At 38.0% G+C, this 25,304-nt stretch overlaps 1 protein-coding gene across 1 annotated transcript; it reads right to left on the bottom strand.

Moving 5' to 3' along the window:
- Positions 1-9,546: 9,546 nt before the first annotated feature.
- LOC132015510 (olfactory receptor 9A4) lies at positions 9,547-10,491 on the bottom strand. Its single transcript, XM_059395985.1, has one exon. It carries the CDS (start codon positions 10,489-10,491, stop codon positions 9,547-9,549), a length of 945 nt encoding a protein of 314 aa, XP_059251968.1.
- Between the last annotated feature and the right edge of the window lie 14,813 nt (positions 10,492-25,304).

Below are 25,304 nucleotides of genomic sequence, written 5' to 3' on the forward strand. Positions count from 1 at the left end.
AATTTTCCCTACCTTACCCTATGATCCTCTATGCTGTTTCTTATATTCCAGATATGAGTGAAACTGTATGATAATTGTCTTTCTCTGATTCACTTCTTTGGCTCAACATAATACGCTGCAGTTCCATCCAAGTCAATGTAAATGGTTAGTATTCATCTTTTCCAATGGCTGAGTAATATTCATATATATATATATATACATATATATATATATATACATATATATATATATATGTATATATATATATATAATTCTCTTTATCCAATGATCTATCAATGCATGTCTGGGCTTCTTCCACAACTTGGCTATTGTGGACATTGCTGCTATGAACACTGGGGTACAGGTGTCCCTTTGGATCACTACATTTGTATCTTTGGCATAAATACCTAGTAGTGCAATTTGCTGGACCATGTGGTAGCTATATTTTTCATTTTTTGAGGAACCTCCAAACCATTTTCCAGAGTGGCTGTACCAGCTTGCATTCCCAAAAACAGTATAAGAGGGTGCCCTTTTCCCCACATCCTTGCCAACATTTGTTGTTTCCCATTTTGATCATTTTAGCCATTCTGACTGGTGTAAGGTGGTATCCCACTGTGGTTCTGATTTCTATTTCCCTGATGATAAATAATATTGATCATCTTTTCATGTGTCTGTTGGCCATTAGTATGTCTTCTTTGGAGAAGTGTCTGTTCATGTCTTCTGCCCATTTCTTGGCTGGATTATTTGGTTTTTGGGTGTTAAGTCTGAGAAGTTCTTAATAGATCTTGGATACCAACCCTTTATCTGTTATGTCATTTGCAAATAACTTCTCCCACTCTGTAGGTTGCCTTTTAGTTTTGTTGACTACTAGTTTTGCCGTTCAAAAGATTTTTATCTTGATGAAGTCCCAATAGTTCATTTTTGCTTTGTTTTCCTTGCCTTCAGAGATTTGTGTAGGAAGAAGTTGTTGCAGCTGTGGTCAAAGAGGTTGCTGCCTGTGTTCTCCTCTAGGATTTTGATGGTTTCTGTCTCATATTGAGGTCTTTCATCCATTTTGGTTTATCTTTGTGTATGGTGTAAGAAAATGGTCCAGGTTCATTCTTCCACAAGTGGCTGTCCAATTTTCCCAGCACCATATATTGAAGAGACTGTCTTTTTTCCATTAGATGTTTTTTCCTGCTTTGTCAAAGATTAGTTGACCATAGAGTTGAGTTCTCTATTCTGGTCCATGATGAACATGTCTGTTTCTGTGCCAGTACCATGTTGTCTTGATGATCACAGCTCTGTAATATAGCTTGAAGTCAGGCATTGTGAAGCCCCCAGCTTTGGTTTTGGGGTCTTTCTGATTCCATACAAATTTTAGGATTGTTTGTTCCAGCTCTGTAAAAAATGTCAATGGTATTTTGATAGGGATTGCTTTGAATGTGTAGATTGCTCTGGATAGCACAGACATTTTAACAATGTTTATTCTTCCAATCCATGAGCATGGAATGTTTTTCTGTTTCTTTGTGCCTGCCTCAATTTCTTTCAAAAGTGTTCTGTGGTTTTTAGAATAATGATTCATTACCTCTTTGGTTTGGTTTATTTCTAGGCATTTTATAGGTTTGGGTACAGTTGTAAATGGGATTGATTCCTTAATTTCTCTTTCTTCTGTCTCATCGTTAGTGTATAGAAATGCAACTGATTTCTGTGCCTTGATTTTGTATCCTGCCATGTTGCTGAATTCCTGTATGTGTTCTAGCAATTTTGTGGTGGAATCTATATCCTTATGATATTAAGTCCTTCTATCCTTGAACTTGATATATCTTAATTTACTTAGATCTTATTTAATGTCTATTACAAAGTTTAGTAAGTGTATCTATATTTGCTTTCATATGCACCAGGTTTAATTACATATAATCAATAAAATTGATACTTTAGGATAATGTGACATGATTTATCTTGTGGTTTTCAGTAAACCAAGCATGCCACTAGTTGTTTCTCCTAATGTATAATTCACTTACTGTAGAATAATTCACTCTGACCCTTATCCTGTTAGCTACTGTTTTGCCTGAAGCTCTGCTTCTTTGTTCCAAAGCCCTGAAGCTACAAACAGATGATATGATGTTCAATATCCTTCTTCTTACTCTTGCATGCTGGTCTCTGATTAATACTGCATCATTTGCCTAGAACTATCTTGCATTACCATGATACTGCCAAAAGGACATAGAGTGTACTAGTCAAAAACATACATTTTTATTTAGACACCTGTTGGTAGAATCTTTGTTTTAGAAGCCTTGGAAAAATTACCTAATCTCTCAAAAACTTAGTGCCAAGCACTGTTTTTAGGTACTGAGGGTACAGCAGAAAATAAAACAAAGTATCTGCCCTTATGAAGCATACATTCTAGTGGGATGTAACAATAATTAATTAATTGACATATATTATGTGATAATAAGTACCATTAAGAAAAATGAAGAATGATAGGTAGATAGGGACTATCAGAGTGAAGATGGAAGTTTGTTATTTTTCATTTAGTGTTTAGAGGAAGGTTTCTTAAGGAGACTTTGAAGAAATAATTTTTGGGAAGTGAGGGCCTGCTTCACGCAAATATCTTGTATAATTCCATCTGGTGGAAAGAGCATACAAGGTCCTGGAACAAGACTGTACTTAGTGTGTTCAAGAAATATCAGGAGGCTGGTATGTTTGTAACAGAATGAAGGAGAAAGAGAGTGGTAGGTGAAAACAATCAGCATTAGCTAACAGTAGAAGTATAGAAAATGATGGTGATCTAGATACAAAATCTTCAAAAAACTTAGTTAAAATGGTCCAAAGGTTTACAGATAACTGCAACGAGCCAAAAATAAATAATATTTATAAATAAATAAATAAATAAATAAGTGGGTAGAGCAACAGTTTCAAAGCTAGACCAAACTTAAAGCAAGGAAGTGGGGGAATGCATAATGGTTATGAGCAAGTAATAACAAATAAGAAAGACATCTAACCCACATTCAGTGAAAAAAAAAGGCATGACATCAGAGGTGCTGTGGAGGCCCTTAGGGGATGTATGTTTCAAATAAAGCATGAGGATCAGCAAAACATTCAGAAGTTGAGGATATAAAAGATTTGGACAATGTTCCCTGAGTTCCAGACTGACAGAAAAAGTGTTTCACAAGAATTTCTCTTGTGAGGTCATTGCATTGTCAATCCAAGTCATCAATAACCTACAAAGAGCTAAATCCATGGGTCAATTATTAGGTGTACCTTAGGTTGATCAACATGGTGAGCACATTGAGCTACTCCTGAGCCTGAAAAAGATGCAGGAAAAGAATTTGCCATTATAAGTGTTCTAAAGTAAATAATCTATGAAAAGGGATATCAAGGGTCTAGACTTAAGAAGAAGCCTGCTGAAAATTCAGACAGCAAAGGGAAACATTAAGTCTGTCTTGGTCAATCCTTTCTTTCCCCCATTTCCTCAAGTACGGTGCTTCTCCATACATTGATTCTGGATTCTTCCATGTAACTGACTTTGACAAATATTCAATGAGACTAAAACTTCAGTGTGCTAGTTCTGAGCCCAGGCCTTAGGAGGCCTTTGGTGTTTCCATCTGTGTTTTCTTGTGTTCTGCCACTGTCATAGCAAGAAGGGCTCAGGCAAACCTGCTGGTGCCAGGAAGGGGAGAGATATCCCACTTGAGACATCAGTGTGAGCCCAACCTAGGTCAACCAACTGCCATCCAATCCTAGACTTGTACACAAGCCCATCTTAGATTAGCAGAGCCTCCAGCTGAGCCTAGCCTAGATAAAAAGAAATATTAATGCATTAAAAATAAAAGTTGATTGTTGTATGGCACTGGAGTTTATGCTTGGCTCTTCTATGGCAGAAGCTAACTGATATAACCTTCTAAGTGGTCTCCTTCCTTCTCTCTTACTGTTCTCTAATCAACTGTCTTGTGTAGCACTCAGAATAATCTTGTTAATACATTAGACAGATTCTGTCACTCTTTTCAACATCCTGTAATAGTTTCCAACTCACTCTTGGAAAAGGCAAAGTCTATAAAAAGCTTAAAAGGCTTTACAGGATCTAAATCCTGATTACCTCTCTGATTTCATTTTCTCTTACACTCCCCTTCACTCACACCATTCCAGCATCTTTACTTGTGCCTTCCCTGGGACCTCTCCATTTGTTGTTCGCTATGCCTGGAATGTTCTACAAAAGGTAGCCAAATGCCTCACTACAATCTCTCAAGCTTTCCCTGACAAACATACTTGAAATTTCAGGACTCCCTCAACAGATGGTCTTGTACACTCCTAGTTCACTTTTCTTCAAAGAACTTTTTTCACCATCTCACATACTATTTTTTAACAACTTTATTGAGACATAATTCACATACCACAAAATTCACCCATTTAAAGTGCACAATTCAACAGTTTGGGGTATATTCACATATATTTGCACCCAACACCTGAAAAAGAAAGCCTGCACCCTTTAGCTATCACTGACCTATCCCTGCATTCCCCCCAGCCCAAGCAACCACTAGTCTATTGTCTGTCTCTATAGTTTTCTATTCTGGACTTTCATATGAATAGAATCCTATAATATTGGTCTTTTGTGACTGGCTTCTTTTACTTAACATGCTTGTAAGGTTCATCCCTGTTGTAGCATTGTATCAGTTATTCTTTCGTATGGCTGAAAAAAATTCCATTATTTATTTATTCATTCATCAGCTACTAGGCATGTAGGTTGTTGCCATTTTTTGGCTATTATGAATAATGCTACTATAAACATTCATGAACAACTTTTTGTGTGGATGCACGTTTTTACTTCTCTTGGGTATACACCTAGGAGTGAAACTGTTGGATCATAAGATAACTCTATGTTTAATCGTTTGAGGAACCTTAAGTTTTTCCAAAGTGGCTGTACTACAACACCTTCCCAAAAGTGGTGTATATGGGATTCTCACTAACACTGGTTATTTTCCAAACTTTTGTTGCCAGCAATCCTACTGGGTGTGCAATGGTATCTCATGGAGGTTTTGATTTGTATTTCTGTAATCATAAATGATGTGAAGCACCTTTTCATATGGTTATTCATCATTGTATATCTTCCCTGAGGAAATGTCTATTCAGATTATTTCCCCACTTTTAAATTGAATTGCTTGTCTCTTATTGTTGAGTTGTAAGTGTTCTTTATGTATCCTGGACTCAAGTCCTCTATCAGATATATGATTTGCAAACATTTTCTCCCATTCTGTAGGCTGCCTTTTCACTCTCTTGATAGTATCCTTTGATGCACAAAAGATTTTAATTTTCATGAGGTCCAATTTCTCAAATTTTCCTATTGTTGCCTGTGCTTTTGGTGTCATATCCATAAAGTCAGTGCCAAATCCAATGTCAGGAATATTTTCCCTGTGTTTTTTCCTCTAAGAGTTTTATAATTTTAGCTGTTACATGTAGGTCTTTGTTCTATTTTGAGTTAATTTTTGTATGTGCTGTGAGGTAAGAGATCAAAATCATTCTTTTGCATGTAGATGTCCAGTTCCCCCTGAGTGGTGCGTTCTTAAACATTTAGGATCCAAAATAATGTTCTGTGATATTTTTTTCCCTTCTTTAAACTACTAATAAGTATATATCTAGGTTTTGGAGGGAAAAGACTATAATAAAGAAAATTACAACATATAATGCTACTTTTTTCAGATATATATAATTTTATAGTTCTGGATTGAAATTAGGCATTCCTGGAGCACCCGGGTGGCTCAGTGGGTTAAAACTCTGCCTTCGGCTCAGGTCATGATCTCAGGGTTCTGGGATCGAGCCTCACATCAGGCTCTCTGCTCAGTAGGGAGCCTGCTTCCCCCTCTCTCTGCCTGCCTCTCTGCCTACTTGTGATCCCTTTCTCTGTGTCAAATAAATAAAAATTTTAAAAATCTAAAAAAAAAGAAAAAGAAAAAGAAAGAAATTAGTCATTCCTACTGACAGCAGGCTGGGCCTTCTAACTTACTTAGGTGAGTGAAATCTGACCATGACTTACCATAATCTTTCCCCACTATCTCAGGACCAGCCAAATCCCAGTTAGAGACTATCCCATTAATCTAAACTATAATAAAGATGATAAGGAGCAGAGGAGCAACTGACCCATAGCAGACAAAAAATTAGAACAAAAATAAACATTTGTTGTTATGGGATACAATGATTTTGAGATTACTTCTTACCATGATGTAACTTAGACTATCCTGATTGATACAAGAATAATTAACAAGTAGGTCAGATAAAGATATACGTAGCATTTCATAATTCAGCAGTGTAGTCTATCCAGCAGAAGCCAGACCACCCAGGTTTAGATCCTGGGCCTTCACAATGTGGCCTTGGATGAGTCAATTACTATCTCTGTGCCAGAGTTCCTTGGGTCATAATAGTAGTTACCATAGGGAGTTCTTTTATGATTTAAATGAGTTCTTCTTTGTTTAGTTATAAGAATTAAGTGCCAGAGTTAAGCAGTATTTCCTCAGGAGGCCAAGGATTTATGAGTTTTCACTGGGGAATACAGTCCTTCAGGGCAGGTATGACTGACAAAAGATATAAAAAATGGAAGTCTGTGGGGCGCCTGGGTGACTCAGTGGGTTAAAGCCTCCGCCTTTGGCCCAGGTCATGATCCCAGGGTTCTGGGATCGAGCCCCGTTTTAGGCTCTCTGCTCCACGGGGAGCCTGCTTCCTCCTCTCTCTATGCCTGCTTGTGATCTCTGTCTGTCCAATAAATAAATAAAATCTTAAAAAAAAAAATGGAAGGCTGTAAAACCAATAAAATGATGTTTTATCAAGTTTGCTACCATTAAGTGCAATGAATTGCTTGATCTTTGGAACAAGTCATCTTAGAAGGTGTATAAACTATGTCTCATGAAAGTAGAAACTGGTAGATAATTTTTTCCTTTTTTTCCGTCTGATGGACCCATTTCTACTTGCATCGGTCAATTGCACTCAATCGGGACCAACTCCTCAGAACCTCTGGGTTGTCCATGTACGGACTTGGATGCCACGTAGGTCCGTCTGGTGAAATCAACAGGGAGCCCCTAAGGCTAGATGTGAAAGGTGCTCCTGACATCCATAATGTGAAATACTGGTTGTTACCACCATGATTATTGTTTACATTATACAAATAAACCAAGCATTTCTATAGTCCGTGTTTGGAGGTAGAGAGAAGTATCTAGCATAGCAGAAAGCTTTTGTCTGCAAAGTTGGGGGGATAAGGGAGTATAGGCACTGGGCTTCTCCGTGTTTAACCTCAGGGCTACACTGCTTTGGGGTATGGAACTCTAAATGGATAGTTCTTTCTGATACTTACTACCTAGTACACAGGTAAGTAAGTATTTTGTCTCAGAGCAAGATTCTTTAGAATGGGACAACCTCTTCTCTTTTCTGAAAGGGATGTTTCTTCCTTATCAGACATACTAACTGAGGCCTTAGGCTCAAGCAAGTGTACAGTCACTTCTACACAGGCCTCTTTCTCCTGATAGTCTTCTTGAATTCCTAGCTTCTATGTTATGGTCCGATAATATTTCCCAAAATATTTTAATTTAACAGAAGTCTCCACTTACCAAACATCTTCCAGTTAGAGAAATGTATTCATATAAATAACCAGGTATTCCTGAATAAGGAAAAAAAATACATGAATAAATAAAAAGATGAAAACATAAACAAAATGTGATTATTTTTAATAGGTAATACCTATACATGGTTACAAAAATAACAGACTATTAGAAGGCAAAGAGTGAAAAATCTTCTTTCTCCATTCCGTCTGCCCATTCCCACCACCACAATTTCACAGGTAACCACGTCTTAATTTCTTATGATGCTGTCCACAAGCAAATATAAATATACCCTATTTCTACTGCTTTCTTATACAAAAGTAAATACTAAGTTCAATGTATTTTGCTTTTCTCACTTAAAAGTACGGCTTGGGGATCATTTCTTATCATTACAGAAAGAGTTTTATTATTCCTTTTATACCTGCATAATATTTCATTTTACAAATGAAACAATTTACTTAACCGGTCTCCTCCAGTTATCCCATTTGGTTAACAATATTTCATTATTACAAAAATGTCATCGTGGATGAAACTGTGTTTATGACATAAGAAATGGAATCACTGATGAAGACCAAAGTCAGGCTGACTAGAGAAAGCGTGAGTGAAGTTGGTGGCACTAGGAAAGAGGCACAACGGCTTCCTGGTGGGAAGACGGATGACACCACAATAAGTTTGGGTGCACGAGGGAGAAAGGTAATAGGGAACCCAGAAGTGAATGGGGGAACTGAAGCCACAGGAAGAGAGCTACAAAGAGAAATCAGGAATCAAAGTGGGCAGGAGAGGATGAAAAACTGAAAGGGACAGGAAGCAGGGGCCAGGTAACATGGACCTTGGAAAGACTGAAGGATGTGACGGGGATGAGAGGCTTCCTCCTCTTCTGCGCTCTCTGCACTCCGCCTGATCCCAGGGACCCTTGTCACACCAGCTTCTGGCACAGAAGCCCCATTGTCCCACATCCTTTCTGGCTGCAGGCAACGTGATCTGAGTACTTTCAGGTGAGAGAATGTCAACTTACCTAACTCTTTCTCCCACACCCTGAGGAGGTCCACCTATTAAAGATGTGTCTGTATTTAAAGATAACCACTCCTAGGATTGTCAAGGTGTCCAAAATTGTGGAATGACATCATTCTCTAAATTCTGCCAGCCAAGAAAAGATGCAGCAAAGTACTAAGGCAAGAGAACTTTGGGACAGGAAATCAAGGGTAGAGGATATCCTTCTCCTCACAACAGCATTAACATCAACTGCAGCTGTTTAGAAATGTAGACTATCAAGCCTTGGTCCAGACAACTGAATTAGAACATACATTTCAACAAGATCCCATGTGACAGAAATACATGTTAAAGTTTGAGAGGCACCACCTTAGGTCTGCATTTCCATGACTGAAATTAGAAATGTCATATTCATCAACTTGAAGGAATAAAGTATTGTTGTGTCTGCTAAAAAGAGAGAGAAGAGATTGAGAGAGAGAGAGAATATGTTTGAGCCAGGGAAGTAACAGGAAGTTTACTCAGAGGACCAAAAGCACAGGACCTTTTAGAGGATTTAGATGACCTAGAATCCAGTAGTCATCCCATTCTGCAGTGGGAAAAAATTTTTCTACCCTTTCTTTTTTTTTTTTTAATTTATTTATTTTCAGCATAACAGTATCATTATTTTTTCACCATACCCAGTGCTCCATGCAATCCGTGCCCTCTATAATACCCACCCTTTCTTATTCAGAAACTTAAATATCACACATATTATTTTTCCATTTAATTTTTTAAAAGTTTTATTGTGAAATATATCATAATTTCAGAAGGGCATGTGTATCTGTATCTGTATCCATATATGTAACTTTATCATAAGGTAAATTTTTAGTAACAACCAAACATGTTAAAAACCATGGCCATAATTTAAAAGGCTTTTGTTGCACACACGTTATTTGATGGTGACTAAGATGCAGCTAAAAGATAAGTAAGTACTTATCAGAGCATTCTAGAATTCATAGCAATACTTAAGACAAGATTAGATACTAAATTGTTGACAGCATCTTTTCACTCCATCCCGAAGGGCTTCTATTACTTTGTCATTTCGGAGGGTGAAGATGAAAGGGTTGAGGAAAGGAGTAACCACTGAAACCATCAACGAAACTACCCTATTGTAATCCGCAGCCTGTGTTTGCTTGGGTTTCACATAGAGGAACAAGCAACTGCCATAGCCAATAATGACACAAGTGAAGTGAGATGCACACGTAGAGAAGGCCTTCCTCTGCCCAGAGGCTGAAGGGATCTTGAGGATGGTGGAGATGATGTAGGTGTAGGAGATGATTGTAGGGCTCAAAGAACCAAAAAGAACAAAAATAGCCATTAAGAATAGGATAAACTCTATGAAGAGGGTATTATTGCAGGATAGTTTCAGCAATTGCCCTCGGTCACAGAAGAAATTGTTCACCACATGTGATTTGCAGAAGGTCAGCTGAAATGTGGCATACACTGGCCAGATTTGAAAAAGGAACCCAAACACCCATGACACAACGACCACCCAGATGCGGGTTCGGTTGTTCATAATGATGTTGTATCTCAAAGGATTACAGACAGCCACATAACGGTCCACAGCCATCGCTCCCAGCAATGCAAACTCTGTGGTTCCCACAGCAAGATACAGGAAGAGCTGGGTGACACATGCAGCCAAAGAGATTGTCTGCATTCCAGGGAGAAGCAATCCCCAAAGCATCACAGGCACGATAATAGTAGTAACCAAGATCTCCAAGGCAGAAAGATGACCAAGGAAGAAATACATGGGGGACTGCAGACGTTTATCAACACACACCATCACAATAATGACTGTGTTTCCCATTAATGTCACTAAGTAGAAGAAGAAGAAGGTAGCAAAGAGAAGATGGTGTAGTTCTCTGGAGCCAGGGAAGCCAAGGAGATAAAATTCAGTGGCACTAGAGTGATTCACCAACATGTAGTTCTGAGCTCTTGTTCCTTGTGAAATCTAAAGAGCAAAGGGGAGAAAACAGGCTTTTGATTGCAAAAAGATAAAGGACGACTCCAATTGAGGAAATACCAGCCACACCTAGACTCTACAACGTACTACTACTATTTTCTATACAAACTTGGTGTTAAATGTTTTATGTAGGACATGAATAAATTTGAAAGTAAATTAAAAGCCCAAGAAGAGGAGCAATAGCCACCAACACCACATCCTAGGCATGAAAACACAACCACCCCTGTCTACCCTTGTACACCTTGTCTACCCTAACCACACCCACCCTCTACCCTTGTCTCTCAGTTCACCGGCCATCCTCCCTTGCACTCTGTTCTGATGTGCCACCCTGTCCTTTCCTGATCACAATTATACCACCAACACTTCCATCTCAAATGCCCTAAAGTGTTTTTCCTGCCTCCTTTATCTATTTCTGCAAAATCCTGCTAATTTCAACAGTTATTAGAATAGCAAATCCCAATATTAGCCAATCACATGCAGATGTGGTTATTTTGTATCTTCTAACATAGAGGATGCTGCATTACATTCATGTTAAGTTCTGCCTCAATTATATCGTCAACTTTGTGGTATTGTTAGCAAGTGGGAACTCTCTAGGACATTGTCATAAGAAAGAACTATTTTGAGACAAAACATTGAGTCTTTCCCTGACTTCTGGAGAGCTGGCTCCCTGGCGGGGATTATCCACTTCTTCCTCCTTATTCTCATGATAAAAGCCTTCCTCCATTTCTCATTTCAGTGAATGTATATCCTCCAAGCAGAAAAAGCCTCCCCAGCTCTCCATTAGTGACCTCTAACTCTTATATCTTGATTCCCCTGGTCAGTAATTGACACCAGGGAGGGAAGGGTCCTGAAGGAACTCCTATCTGTACTCCAGTATCCAACCTAGAACCAGAAGACAAGAAAACACCTGTGATATAGAGGCAAAATCCTCCTTATGCTCCAGGTCTCAAATCTCTACTCCCAGCAGGGACCCAACACCTCCAAATGGGCAGCCCATTCCTCTAACCAAACTGCCATGGGGTCAGTCCCTTTGAGCAACTTGGAAAATTCCGAAGACCACATCTACTTATATGACCTCCCATATTCTCCAGAGTCCTAGGGTATGCAAAAATGATAGAAGACACTGACATAGATTATACACATTTCCTCAGGAGAACTGGGCTCCTTCCCTCTCCACATGCAGATTTTTGCTCAAAAATATCCTCTCCTAAAAAAAAATAAAAAAATAAAAAAAAATAAAAAAATAAAAAAAAATAAAAAAAAAATAAAAAAAAATAAATATCCTCTCCACAGACCCTTCCCCCCCCATACTCTCCAAAACAACACATGCATAGTTTTACTCTCTAAACTTTTTAGGCTGTATTTTTCTTTCTGTTGGCTTGCATCAATACCTCAAATCATAGTATGCAGTTGTTTCTTACTTTATCATCAAAACCCCACATTAGAATGAAGTACCTTGAAGCAACTTCTTTGCATTTCTTGTATTACCACCTATGACAAGAACAGACTCTGACAAAGTATATATTCTATAAATATTTTTGAATAAATATATCAATTAATAGATCGAAGAAGAAACAAAAAGTATCCAATTTATCTTTCCCTCCATTCACTCTTCTCCAAAGCACCACCCAGTCAGTCTGCATTCTGTCTTCCAGGAGATCCCCAACAAGAGGGCAAGCAGATATAAAGAAGACAGAATGAAAAATGAAAGAACACAGACTTGGGTGATGCCACAAAGTATGCCCATTGCCAGTACTAGGTACCATCACCCTGCCTGTGGAGAGCCATCCAGCAGATGCAAGGAGTCACGTAGACGGGAGTGCCTGAAGATTGAGGAACTGAGAATGATTAGTCTAGGAGGACGCACACAGCTCCAGGAGCCAAGAGATAAACGCATTATCACCGCTAGAGAACAATAGAGTCCTGTATGGTTACATAAGGGTCCACAAGGACACTGCGTGCACGGCGTTATGATTGGCCAAATAGGAGGGCGAGTACGGGTGAACTTCGTGGATAAATACTGCTGTAAGTGCTTGGTGCGGCGCGGCCGCCATTAGCATTAGTACATTAGCATTAGTAATAAAAGAAGTTTGCCACTCACCTCGTCTGCGGGTCGTTCTTGCGGGCCGAGAGCGACACCTGCCCTTTGCTACAGAGCGATGATCTGATGGAGAGTCATCTACTCTGCAGCTCTCTTACTCCACTCTTCAGACTCTAGGTGTCCTTGTTCTATATGGCAACAAAACCTAGACCCTCTCATGATAATGCTCTTCTACTCTGTCCTTCACTGAAGGGAATACCTGGAAGACACTCACCTCCAGAGATGGGGACTAGACTGGAAAGTTCTACTGCTCTTCAGGCATCAACCCAGACTACCCATGGCTAGTAAAGAGCCGTGCTTAGGAGGCAGACACAGCTCCTGCTGTCTCCACTCGTGGCAAAGAACACCGTCCACACAGAGGAGCTTAGGAAAAGTCCAGACATAGTGCTCAGAGGAACCCACCTATCTTCCCCTCCCTCATTCTCTCTGCCTCTTTCTTTCTCTACCTTTTCTGTCCCCAAGGATAGTTATACACTAAGGAATCATTTGCACAGGCTCAGAGACACACTAGGGATATAGTCAAGGAAAAGCTGAAGAAACTTTCACTCTTCCCTCTGAGGATAATCAAGTTTTACTTTTTTTTTTTTTTAAAGATTTTATTTACTTATTTATTTGAGAGAGAGAACACGAGCAGGGAGGAGGAGTGGAAGGAAAGGAAGAAGCAGGCTCCCCACTGAGCAGGGAGCCTGATGTGGGACTCGATCCCAGAACCCCGGGATCATGACCTGAGCCAAAGGCAGCCAGTTAACTGACTGATCTGGTGCCCAGATAATCAAGTTTTACCTCCTGAAAAAATTATGTGCATTGAGCAAACTTAAAAACTGCCTGTCAGAAATTTCTCAGTGTCCAGGCTGCCTTCCTCCCAGACCCTTACTCATCACAACAACCAAGCTCTGACTGGTCAGCCCCCTCGTCTGCTCTGTGCTTCTCCCTGACTCCATTTATCCCTGCAGAGCCTAAGCTACCTCCAAGCTGATGAGTCCCCTAATCTCTACAAAAGACACACATCAAAACCTAGGGGTCACTAAATCTTCATCACCAAGGTTTCATGAAGCACCTCTTTCCCAGAGGATCTCTGCACGCTCTCTACCACATACCCTCTGCCCACAGTTACGAGAGCCTGGTAAGAGAAAGAGTTGTCACCTACACCAAATTCACATTCTGTTAAGTCCACAGCCCATTCCAGGCCCTCCAACATTTATCCAGTTGTGGTTGTTCAGCCATACATTTCCCTTCTTAATTGTTAGATGCTCTCAGATCACTTCCATGTGTTGCTTGAATTGAGGGGTGAAAGTGAAGAAACAATATTCAGAATCAACAGCAACAACAACAACAAAATACTACATAAAAGCGAGGATGGCTGGGATGCTGAATAAATCAGCAAAAGCATATTTAAAATATTCACTTTTACAATTTAAGAAATATGGCATTTTTCATAAAAGTAGCACAGGGCATAATTTAAAAATCAAATGGAAGGATATAAGGTAAAGTGTAAATATCTCTCTCCCCATTTGTTTGACTCTTCTGGCCCATCTCCTAGAACTAAATATGATCATAAATTATTATTATAAATTTCTAATGCATTCATACAGTACTTTACTCTGTGTTTACAAGAGTATCTGTATATATTCTTTTAAAGTAAATATTTTAATAAATATACTGTCCTGCTACCTTCTTCTTCTTATGTGCATGCGTGCATGTGTGTGTGTGTGTGTGTGTGTGTGTGTGTGAATGCTTGTGCAGCTATTAAACTCTTCCACATTAGCAATGATCTGTTGGGCGCCTGGGTGGCTCATTTGGTTGAGCGACTGCCTTCAGCTCAGGTCATGATCCTGGACTCCCAGGATGGAGTCCTGCATCAGACTTCCAGCTCCATGGAGAGTCTGCTTCTCCCTCTGACCTTCTGCCCTCTCATGCTCTCTCACACTCTCTCTCTCAAATAATTAAAAATCTTTTTTAAAAAAATGATCTGTCAATCACATTTTAAGTGATGGCTTAATATTCACTTATGAAAATACTGATCAATATTTAATGAACATGCTGATGAATGTTTCATTTTCTCCAATTTTTCAGGTCTACATTGCTTTTGCAATAAATATTTTCATATCTGAAAAGTTGTCCAACTTTTTTTAATTTTTTAATTTTTTTAAATTCCTTTTCAGTGTTCCAGAATTCATTGTTTATGTACCACACCCAGTGTTCTATGCAATACATGCCCTCCGTAATACCCACCACCAGGCTCACCCAACCTCACCCAACCACCAAACCTCACCCAACCACCAAACCTCACCCAACCACCACCCCCGCCCCTCCAAAACCCTCAGATTGTTTTTCAGAATCCATAGGCTCTCATGGTTCATCTCCCCCTCCAATTTCTCTTAAATTCTTAGCTATTATCAAATCACTCTCAAAATGTTGCATTAATTTATAATCTCTTGTTTTTGAGTTTTTATTTAATTACCACTTACTTAACATAGAGTGTAATACTGGTTTCAGGTGTGCAATATAGTGACTCATCACTTCCATACATCACCCAGTGATCGTCACAACATCACAACTCCTTAATCCCCATAACCAACTTCACCCATCCCCCACACAGACCAATCTAGCTGTTGAGTTCAAGTGTTTTGACGGTCTGTTCTCATAGTTAAGCACCTGTTTCTTGGTTTGCCTCTCTCTCTCTCTCTCTCTCTCTCTTTTCCACCCTCATTATCTATAGAAAGTTTTCAGTCATTATTCTAATTGTTTGTTTGTTCATCCTCATATCCCCATGACACATAAGATATGACTTTTGTAATTATTCCAAAACTCTTAGATACTCTGTTTTATCTTTTTCTTTTTCATTCATTCTTCCCTTTACATTTTAATTCTGGATGTTTCTAATGACATATTGTAAAGCTCACTAATTTTTTCCTCAACTATGTACCTGTTTGCTGAGTTCATTAAAGCCATTTTTAATTTTTCTTTACATTTTTTAGCACTTCATTTTTATTCTTTCTCATAGATTCCATTGCTCTGCAGATATTACCCATTGACTCCTACATTTGGTCTGCTCTTCTACTAGAGTCCTTAGTTTCTTAAACATACAGTTATTTTATTTATTTTTTATTATTTATTTATTTTTATTAAGTGCATTAGCCAACATATAGTACATCATTAGCTTTTATGTACTATTCAAACATAGACTTATTTTAGAAACCCAGTCTGATCATTTCAACATTTCTACCATATATGAGTCTGGTTCTCACATGTGCCCTGTCTCTTCGTGCTCTGTTTTCTTCCGTTTGTTTGTTTGTTTTACTATGCCTTGTAATGTTTCAGTGGAAGCTGGACATTACAGAATGGACAAAAAGAACTGAGGAAAACAGGTCTATGTGAGGTTTTATGTTTATCTGCAAATGAATTGGACTGTGTTTACTGTTTACTGTAGCTATGGGTGTCACAGATGAATTAAATCTCTTGTTCTTATTTTTGTCTCACCTGTTGTCTTTGACTTTCCCTAGAACCTCCATCCTGTTTTTGTTTTTGTTTTTATTAAATTCCACCTAGGTAACATATAGTATAATATTAGTTTCAGTTCTACAACTCAGTGATTCAATACTTACATACAACACCCCATGTCCATCACAACAACTGCATCCTTAAAACCCATCACCTATTTAACCCATTCCCCCCATCCACATCCCATCTGATAGCCAACAGTTTTTTCTCTATAATTAAGAGCCCGTTTCTTGGTTTATCCTTCTTTTTGTCCAATATGATTGTTAATTTTGTTAGAATCTCCTTGTTAAATAAAGTCTTAGACTCACAGTTCTTTCTGTTATAAACCTCTGTTATTATAAGGGAGCCCCACCAAAGTGGTGGTAAGGAGTAGATGGAGTGAATCATTTAGCATTCTACAGTCTTATGATTCAGTCTCAGTCTTTTAGTGAGCCTGTACCCCTGGCTTGTACCTTTGGAGAGACATCTCTGTAACTTTGGTCAGAAAAAAGAGGCAAAGAAGCTGGACCTGGGTGTTTCCTATCCCCTAGATCTACCTGCCCCACTGCAGTTACTATTCTCACTTCCCCAAAAGTCACTGTCTTTGCAATAATCACTTCACTGCATTTCTTAATGGTTTTATCACTTAAATTTATATACAGTGCTATGCCTTAGTCTTGCCCATTTCTTAAAATTTCATGTATTATTTTAGTCCTTTTAATCTGCGGATGCCTTCAGCATCCCTTTCTTTTCTTACAATCTATCTGTTGAATTCATAAGGTGTTTTGACAGTAGCTTCCCATAATCTGGATTTTGGCAATTTTATCTTCACATTATAGTTAAATGTATCTTTCTGTTCTTCACATATTTTCCTGTAAATTGGCAGTTGAATTCAGAGGCTTGATCAGACTAAGCTCCACCAGTTTTCATAAAATGAAGAAATTTTAAGGATACCTGAGGGGCTCAGGGAGTTAACTGTCCAATTCTTGATTTTGGCTCAGCACATGATCTCAGGGTTATGAGATTGAGCTCCTTCAAGGCCTCTGCATTGAGTGTGGAGCCTGCTTAAGATTTTGTTTCTCCCTCTCCCTCCACCTTTCCCCACCCTCTCTTGGGGGGAAAAAAAAAAGAAGAAGAAGAAAGAAAAAAATTGAAGGATTGTTACAGTTTTTCACCAAAAGACACATAAGATCTAGTTTTCTCTTATCCATGATATTAGAAACTGTTGATACATGACTTCTAAACCTAGTATTTCATTGAGGGTAGTTGAATGGTGATATTCTAATTCTAACATTTTTTTTTATAAGTATCTAGAATGCTTTGATATTTTCATTTACTATACATTTACCCAAAATAATTACTTGGATATTTCCATTTATCAGATCTCAAAATAATGCATAAGCTTCCTTAATCACTTTTGAAAGTTAACAACTTGTAAGTATCATTATGAACCCATAAATCTTACTTCAATGGGTTTAAAATGATTGTAATTAATGTATTTTTAAACTACATCTTATCTTATACTGGCTAGAGAAAGCCCCTTTAGTTTGGATGCTGAATTCTTTTTTTTTTTTATAAACATATAATATATTTTTATCCCCAGGGGTACAGGTCTGTGAATCGCCAGGTTTACACACATCACAGCACTCACCAAAGCACATACCCTCCCCAATGTCCATAACCCCACCCCCTTCCCCCAATCCCCCTCCCCCCAACCGTTAGTTTGTTTTGTGAGATTAAGAGTCACTTATGGTTTGTCTCCCTCCCAATCCCATCTTGTTTCATTCCATTTGCGACAATGTGGATGGAACTAGAGCGTATCATACTTAGTGAAATAAGTCAAGCGGAGAAAGATAACTATCATATGATCTCCCTGATATGAGGAAGAATGGATGCTGAATCCTTTTTAAATATCCCTAGAGGAACCCTCCTACACTGTTGGTGGGAATGCAGGCTGGTGCAGCCACTCTAGAAAACAGTATGAGGGTTCCTCAAAAAGTTGAAAATAGAGCTACCCTACAACCCAGCAATCACACTACTGGGTATTTACCCTAAAGAACAACTGTAGTGATCCAAAGGGGCACGTGCACCAAAATGTTTATAGCAGCAATGTCCACAATAGCCAAACTATGGAAAGAACCTAGATGTCCAGATAAAGAAGATGTGATATATATATATATATATGTGTGTGTGTGTGTGTGTGTGTGTGTGTGTGTGTGCGCGCAGTGGAATATTATGCAGCCATCAAAAAAACCCCCGAAATCTTGCCATTTGCAATAACATGAATGGAACTGGAGGTTATTATGCTAGGTGAAATAAGTCAACCAGAGAAAGACAATTATCATATGATCTCTCTGATATGAGGAATTTGAGAGACAGGGCAGGGGATTATGGGGGTTAGGGAGGGAAAAAATGAAACAAGATGGGGAGGGAGGGAGAAAAACCATAAGACAAAACATTTCCTCTTCATCTCAGGAAACTATCTGAGGGTTGCTGGGGGATGGAGGGGGATGGGGTGGGCTGATTATGGACATTGGGGAGGGTATCGCTATGATGAGTGCTGTGAATTGCTAAGGTGGTGTGTGTGTAAGACTGATGATTCACAAACTTGTACTCCTAAAGCAAATAATATATTATATGTTAATAAATAAATAAAGTCCTTAGTAATCTTTGTTATCGGGTATGACAAAACTTTTCAAGTTTACCCAATTAATTTCCTTCCTCAGACCTGGAATCAGACATTTCTTCAAAAACATTTGTTTCTTATGGTTTAATAACTTAGAATCATGATCTGGGCCCAAAGGGCATGCTCATTGTTTTGGGGTTGGTTACTGAACTAGCACACTGAAAAACACATAGAAAATACACACACACACACACACACACTCACACACACACACACACACACGGAGTGGGATGGGAGGGAGTAAAGAGGAGAGATTCATAATGATAAATCTAATTCAAATTTAGCAATAAATTTGATTTGGATAACCACACACACTAATCTGACTACACCGCAGCAGTGAGAAGGTGAGAAGGGGGCAAACACCTAGTCTGACTGCAGGCCACACATACTAACAAAAGTTTCTCAAAGAAAAAAAGAGGGAAAGTCCCTTGCAGTTTGGTGTTATCACTATTTGGGCAAATGAGTGATCTCACTCAACTTAAGCTCAGGAGAGCCCCAGATTGGCCCAGTAACAAAAAAGGGATCAAACCCTCCTGCAAATGGCTCTCCAAAGAGAGTAGATGAACAGACTGAAGGCAAAAGCAGCTCAGCCACAACAGTAAGGTGTACCTAACACCCATAGAAGACACCCCTGAAGTGCCAGGTTCTGATGAAGAAGACACATTGCCATACAGGGCAGTACAGGACCTCTTCTTCATAAGGCCATAACTTCAAGAACAGGAGATATAGAATAAATAAATAAACCTTAAAACAAACAAAATAGAACAGGAGACTTAGTGGACCCTCCTAAAACAAGGAAAGGCAGAAGAATTAGACAAAGGAAACAGGAATGTGTCCCAAATGAAAGGACAGGAGAAAATCACAGCAAGAGAGCTAAATGAAACACAGGTAAGTAATATGTATGAGAGAGAATTTGAAGTGAAAGTCATAAAGATCCTCACTGAACTTGAGTAAAGAGTAGAGGACCTCCATGAGACTCTTAATAAAGAGATGAAAAATATAAAAATAACTGATCAGTGATGAAGAACTCAATAGTTGAAAGAATATATGGATGCAATAAAAATCAGACCAGGGGAAGCAGAAAGACAGACCAGTGACCTGGAGGACAAAGTAATGGAAAACAATCAAGCTGAACTGAAGAAAATAATATAATAAATAAATACAGACTGAGGGAACTCAGCAACATGATGAAGTATAATAAGATTCTCATTATAGGGATCACAAAAGAAGAAGAGAGAGAAAAAGAGTAAAAAATTTCTTTGAAGAAATAATAGCTGAAAACTTCCTGAATCTGGGAAGGAAACAGAAACCTAGACTGAGTAGGCACACGAGACCCCAACATAATCAGCCCAAAGAGGTCCACACCCATACATGTGGTTTTTAAAATGGCAAAAAGTACTGATAAAGAGAGAATTTTAAAAGCAGCAAGTGAAAAGAAAACAATTACATAAAAAGGAAAACCCCACAAGGCTATCTGCTGATTTTTCAACAGAAACATTGAAGACCTGAAAGAAATGTCATGATATATTCAATATGCTGAAAGAAAATAGCCTGCAACCAAGAATACTCGATCCAGCAAGGCTATCATTCAGAATAATAGAAGGGATAAAGTGTTTCCCAGATAAACAAAAGTTAAAGGAATTCATGACCACTAAACCAGACCTACAAGAAATGTGAAAGGGAACTCTTTGATTAGGAAGGAAAGACCATAAACAGGAGTTAAAAGGTAGGAAGCACAAAAGCAGTAAAATTAAGTATATCTACAAAGTGTAGTCAAGGGATTCACAAAATAAAAAGATGTAAAAAATGACACCATATACCTAAAATGGAGGGGAAAGGGGATAAGAATAAAGCATGGGTTCAAATTTAAGCAACCACAACTTACCACAGGTTGCTATATGTGTAACAGGTTATATATAAACCTAATGGTAATGACAATTCAATAATCAGTAATAGATATTCAAAAAATAAACAGAAAGGAATCCAAGCATATCATTATGGAAAGCCAGTAAACCATATGTGAAGACAGCAAGAGAAGAAAGAAACAGAGAAAACTGCAAACACAAAACAAGTAACAAAATGGCAGTAAGTACAAACCCATCAATAATTAGTCCATTTAGAATGTAAATGGACTAAATGCTCTAATCCAAAGACATAGGGTGATGGAATGGATAAAAAAAGCAAGACTCATCTGTATGCTGCTTCAAGAAACTTATTTCAGACCCAAAGACACATGCAGGTAGAAAATGAAAGATAGAAAATGCAAAATGAAGTGAAAAGAAACCAGAGTAGTAATAATTGTATCAGACACAATAGACTTTATATTTTTAGAAAACCTCCCTTTTTATTTAAATTCAATTAGCCAAGTTATAGTACATCATTAGTTTTTGATATAATGTTCAATGAATCATAGTTCATAGTTCATAACACCCAGTCCTCATCAAATCAAAATGGACTTTAAAACAAAGACTGTAACAAGAGACAAAGGAAGACAATATATAATCATTAAGGGAACAATCCAACAAGAAGATATAACAGTTGTAAACATTTATGCATCCAACATAGGAGCACCCAATATAATCAGCAGCTATTAACAAAAATACAGGAAGCATTTGATAATAATACAATAATAGTAGGGAACTTTAACGTCTCACTTACATCAATGGATAGAACATCCAAACAGAAAATCAACAAGGAAATAGTGACTTTGAATGACACATTAGACTAGATAAATCTAAACAGATATATTCAGAACATTCCATCCAAAAACAGCAAAGTACACATTCTTTTAAAGCTCATATAGAGGGGTACCTGGATTGCTCAGTTAGTTAAGCATCTGACTCTTGATTTCATCTCAGATCATAATCTTAGGGTCATGAAATTGAGCCCTGCTTTAGTCTCCATGCTCAACAGGGGGCCTGCTTGAGATTCTCTCTGTTCCTCTCCATCTCCATCTGCCTCTCCCTTGTTCTCTCTCTCTCTCATCTATCCATAAAATACATTTTTAAAAACCTTGAAATGCATATGGAACATTCTCCAGAATGGATCACATGAGGCCACACAAGTCTCAAAAGAATGAAGTCATACCATGCATCTTTTCTGACCACAATACTATGAAACTAGTAATCAACCACAAGAAAAAATCAGAAGGGACACAAATACATGGGGTTAAATGAGAGGCTCCTAGATGATGAATGGGTCAAGAAAAGAATCAAAGAAAAAATTAAAAAATACATGGACACAAATGAAAATAAAAACACAACAGTCCAAAAATCTCTGGGAAGCAGCAAAGACTATTCTAAGAACCCAGTTAGTAGCAATACAGGTTTACCTCAAAAAGCAAGAAAAATTTCAAACAGCCTAACTTTACACCTAAAAGAGCTAGAAAATGAAGACCAAATAAAGTAAAAAACAGGAGGAAGAAAGGAAGGAAGGAAGGAAGAAAGGAAGGAAGGAAGGGAGGGAGGAAGGGAGGAAGAGGGAAGAAGGAAGGAAAAGAAAGATTAGAACAGAAATAAATGAAATAGAAACTAAACGATCATAGAACAGATCAATGAAACCACAAGCTGATCCTTTGACTAGATCAACAAAATTGATAAATCTTTACCAAGACCAATTGAAAAAGAGAAAGAGTGGGAAGGAGGAACAGGTGGAGAGAAAGAGAGAGAGAGAACTCAAATAAAATAAAAAATGAAAGAAGAGAAATAACCAACAACACAAAAATACAAAGCATTAGAAGAGAATATTATGAAAATTATATGTTAACAAATTGGACCCCCTAGTAGAAATGATAAATACCTAGAACATAACCACCCAAAACTGAATTAAGAAGAAATAGAAAATTTGAACAGACTGATTACCAGCAATGAAATTGAATCAGTAATCAAAAAAGTCCCAACAAACAAAAATCCAGGACCAGAGAGTTTCACAAGTGAATTTTAACAAACATTTAAAGCAAGATAAGAACCTATGCTTCTCAAAATATTCCAAAAAATTGAAGCCAAAGGAAACCTTCAAAATGCATTCTATGAGGCCAGCATTTCCATGACACCAAAACAGATAAAGACACTATAAAAAACACTACAAAAAAAAAAAGAGAGAACTACAGGCCAATATCTCTGATGAACATAAGCTCAAAAATCCTCAGCAAAATATTAGCAAATGAAATCTAACATTATCTTAAAAACAAAACTCACCATGATCAAGTGGGATTTACTCCTAGGATCCAAAGTGGTTGAATCTTTGCAAATCCATCAACGTAACACAGCACTTCTACATAAGAAAAGACAAAAACTATACAGTCATTTCAAAAGATACAGAAAAAGCATTTGACAAAGTTCAACAACCATTCATGATAAAAACCCTCAACAAAGTAGGTTTAGAGAGAATGTATCTTCATATAATAAAAGCCATATGTGAAAGAACCACAACTCACATCAGACTTAATGGTGGAAAACTGAGAATTTACTCCTAAGGTCAGGAACAAGACAACAACATCCACTCTCACCACCTTTATTCAACATAGTACTGGAAGTTCTAGGAAGAGCAATCAGATAAGAAAAGAAATAAAAGGCATCCAAACTGGTCAGAAAGAAGTCAAACTTTTACTATTTGCAGATGACATGATACTAAATATACAAATCCCTAAAGACCCCCCAAAACTAGCAACTGATAAATGAATTCAGTAAGATTGCAAGATACAACATCGATATACAGAAATTCATTGCATTTCTAGACATCATAATCAAGTAGCAGAGACAAATTAAGAAAACAATCCCATTTACATTTGCACCAAAAATATTAATACCTAGGAAAAAACTTAATCCAGGAGGTCAAAGGCCTGTACTCTGAAAACTCTAATGATGAAAGTAATTGATGAGGACATAAACAAATGGAATGATATTCCATGCTCATGGGTTGTAAGAACAAATATTAGAATGTCCATACTACCCAAAGCCATCTACATCTACAGATTGACTGCAATCCCAGTAAAAAAAAAAAAAAAAAAAAAAAACAGTATGTTTCAGAGAACTAAAACAAATAATCCAGATTTTGTATGGAACCACAAAAGACCCTGAACAGGCATAGCAATCTTGAAAAAGAAGAACAAAAGTAGGAGAATCATAATCCCAGATTTCAAGGGATACTATAAAGCTATAGTAATCAAAACAGTACAATACTGGTACAAAACTAGACTCATAGATGAAAAGAACAGAATAAGGACCTAATAAATAAACTCAAGCTTACTATGCAAAGGGAGAGACAGTATCTTCAACAAATGGTGTTGGGAAAACTGGACAGCAACATGTGAAAGAATGAAGGAAACTGGACCACTTTCATATACCATATATTAAAATAAACTCAAAATGGCATAAAGACATCAATGTAAAACCTAAAACCATAAAAATCCTAGAAGAAAGCATAGACAGTCATTTCTCTGACATCAACTGTAACAACAGTTTTCTAGATATGTCTCCTGAGGCAAGGGAAACAAAAACAAAAATACACTACTGGGACAACAACAAAATAAAAATTGTCTGCACAGCAAAGGAAACAGGCAACAAAACTAAAAGTTAACCTACTCAATGGGAGAATATATTAGCAATTTACATATCCTACAAAGTGTGGGTTTCCAATATGTACAAAGAATTTTAAAACTCAACACCCAAAGAACAAATAATCCAATTAAAAATGGGCAGGAGAATTAACAAGACAGGAAACAACAAATGTTGGCGAGGGTATGGAGAAAGGGGAAACCTCTTGCACTGCTGGTGGGAATGCAAGCTGGTACAGCAACCCTGGAAAACAGTATGGAGGTTCCTCAAAAAGTTAAAAATAGAGTTACCCTACTACCCAGCAATTGCACTACCAGGTATTTACCCCCAAAGATACAGATATAGTGAAAAGAAGGGGCACATGCATCCCAGTGTTCATAGCAGAAATGTCCACAATAGCCAAACCGTGCAATGAGCCAAGAAGTGCCTCAACAGATGAATGGATAAAGAAGCTGTATAATGAAATACTACCAGCCATCAGAAAGGATGAATACCTATCCATTGCATTGACATGGATGGAACTGGAGGGGATTATGTTAAGTGAAATAAGCCAAAGAAAGAAAGACAATATCATATGGTTTCACTCATATGTGAAACATAAGGAATAGTGTGGAGGACCATAGGGGAAGGGAGAGAAAAATTTGGAAGAAATCAGAGAGGAACACAAACCATGAGAGACTCTGGATTCTGGGAAACAAACCAAGGGTTACATAAGGGAGGTGGGTGGTGGGATGGGGTAGCCAGTTGATGGGTATTAAGGAGGGTAGGAGTTGTGATATAACACCCAGATGAGTACTGGGTGTTATAGGCAATTAATGAATCATTGAGCACTACATCAAAGACTAATGATGTATTATAGGTTGGCTAATTGAACAGAATAATAAAAAAGTAAAAATAAAAAATGGACAGAAGGGGCGCCTGGGTGGCTCAGTGGGTTAAGCCGCTGCCT

Source organism: Mustela nigripes, chromosome 4, assembly GCF_022355385.1.
Source record: "Mustela nigripes isolate SB6536 chromosome 4, MUSNIG.SB6536, whole genome shotgun sequence".
NCBI lineage: Eukaryota > Metazoa > Chordata > Mammalia > Carnivora > Mustelidae > Mustela > Mustela nigripes.

What these genes read in the sequence shown, in the direction of transcription:
- LOC132015510 (XM_059395985.1), bottom strand. Translation starts at nt 10,491, where the DNA reads ATGTTGGTGAATCACTCTAGTGCCACTGAATTTTATCTCCTTGGCTTC.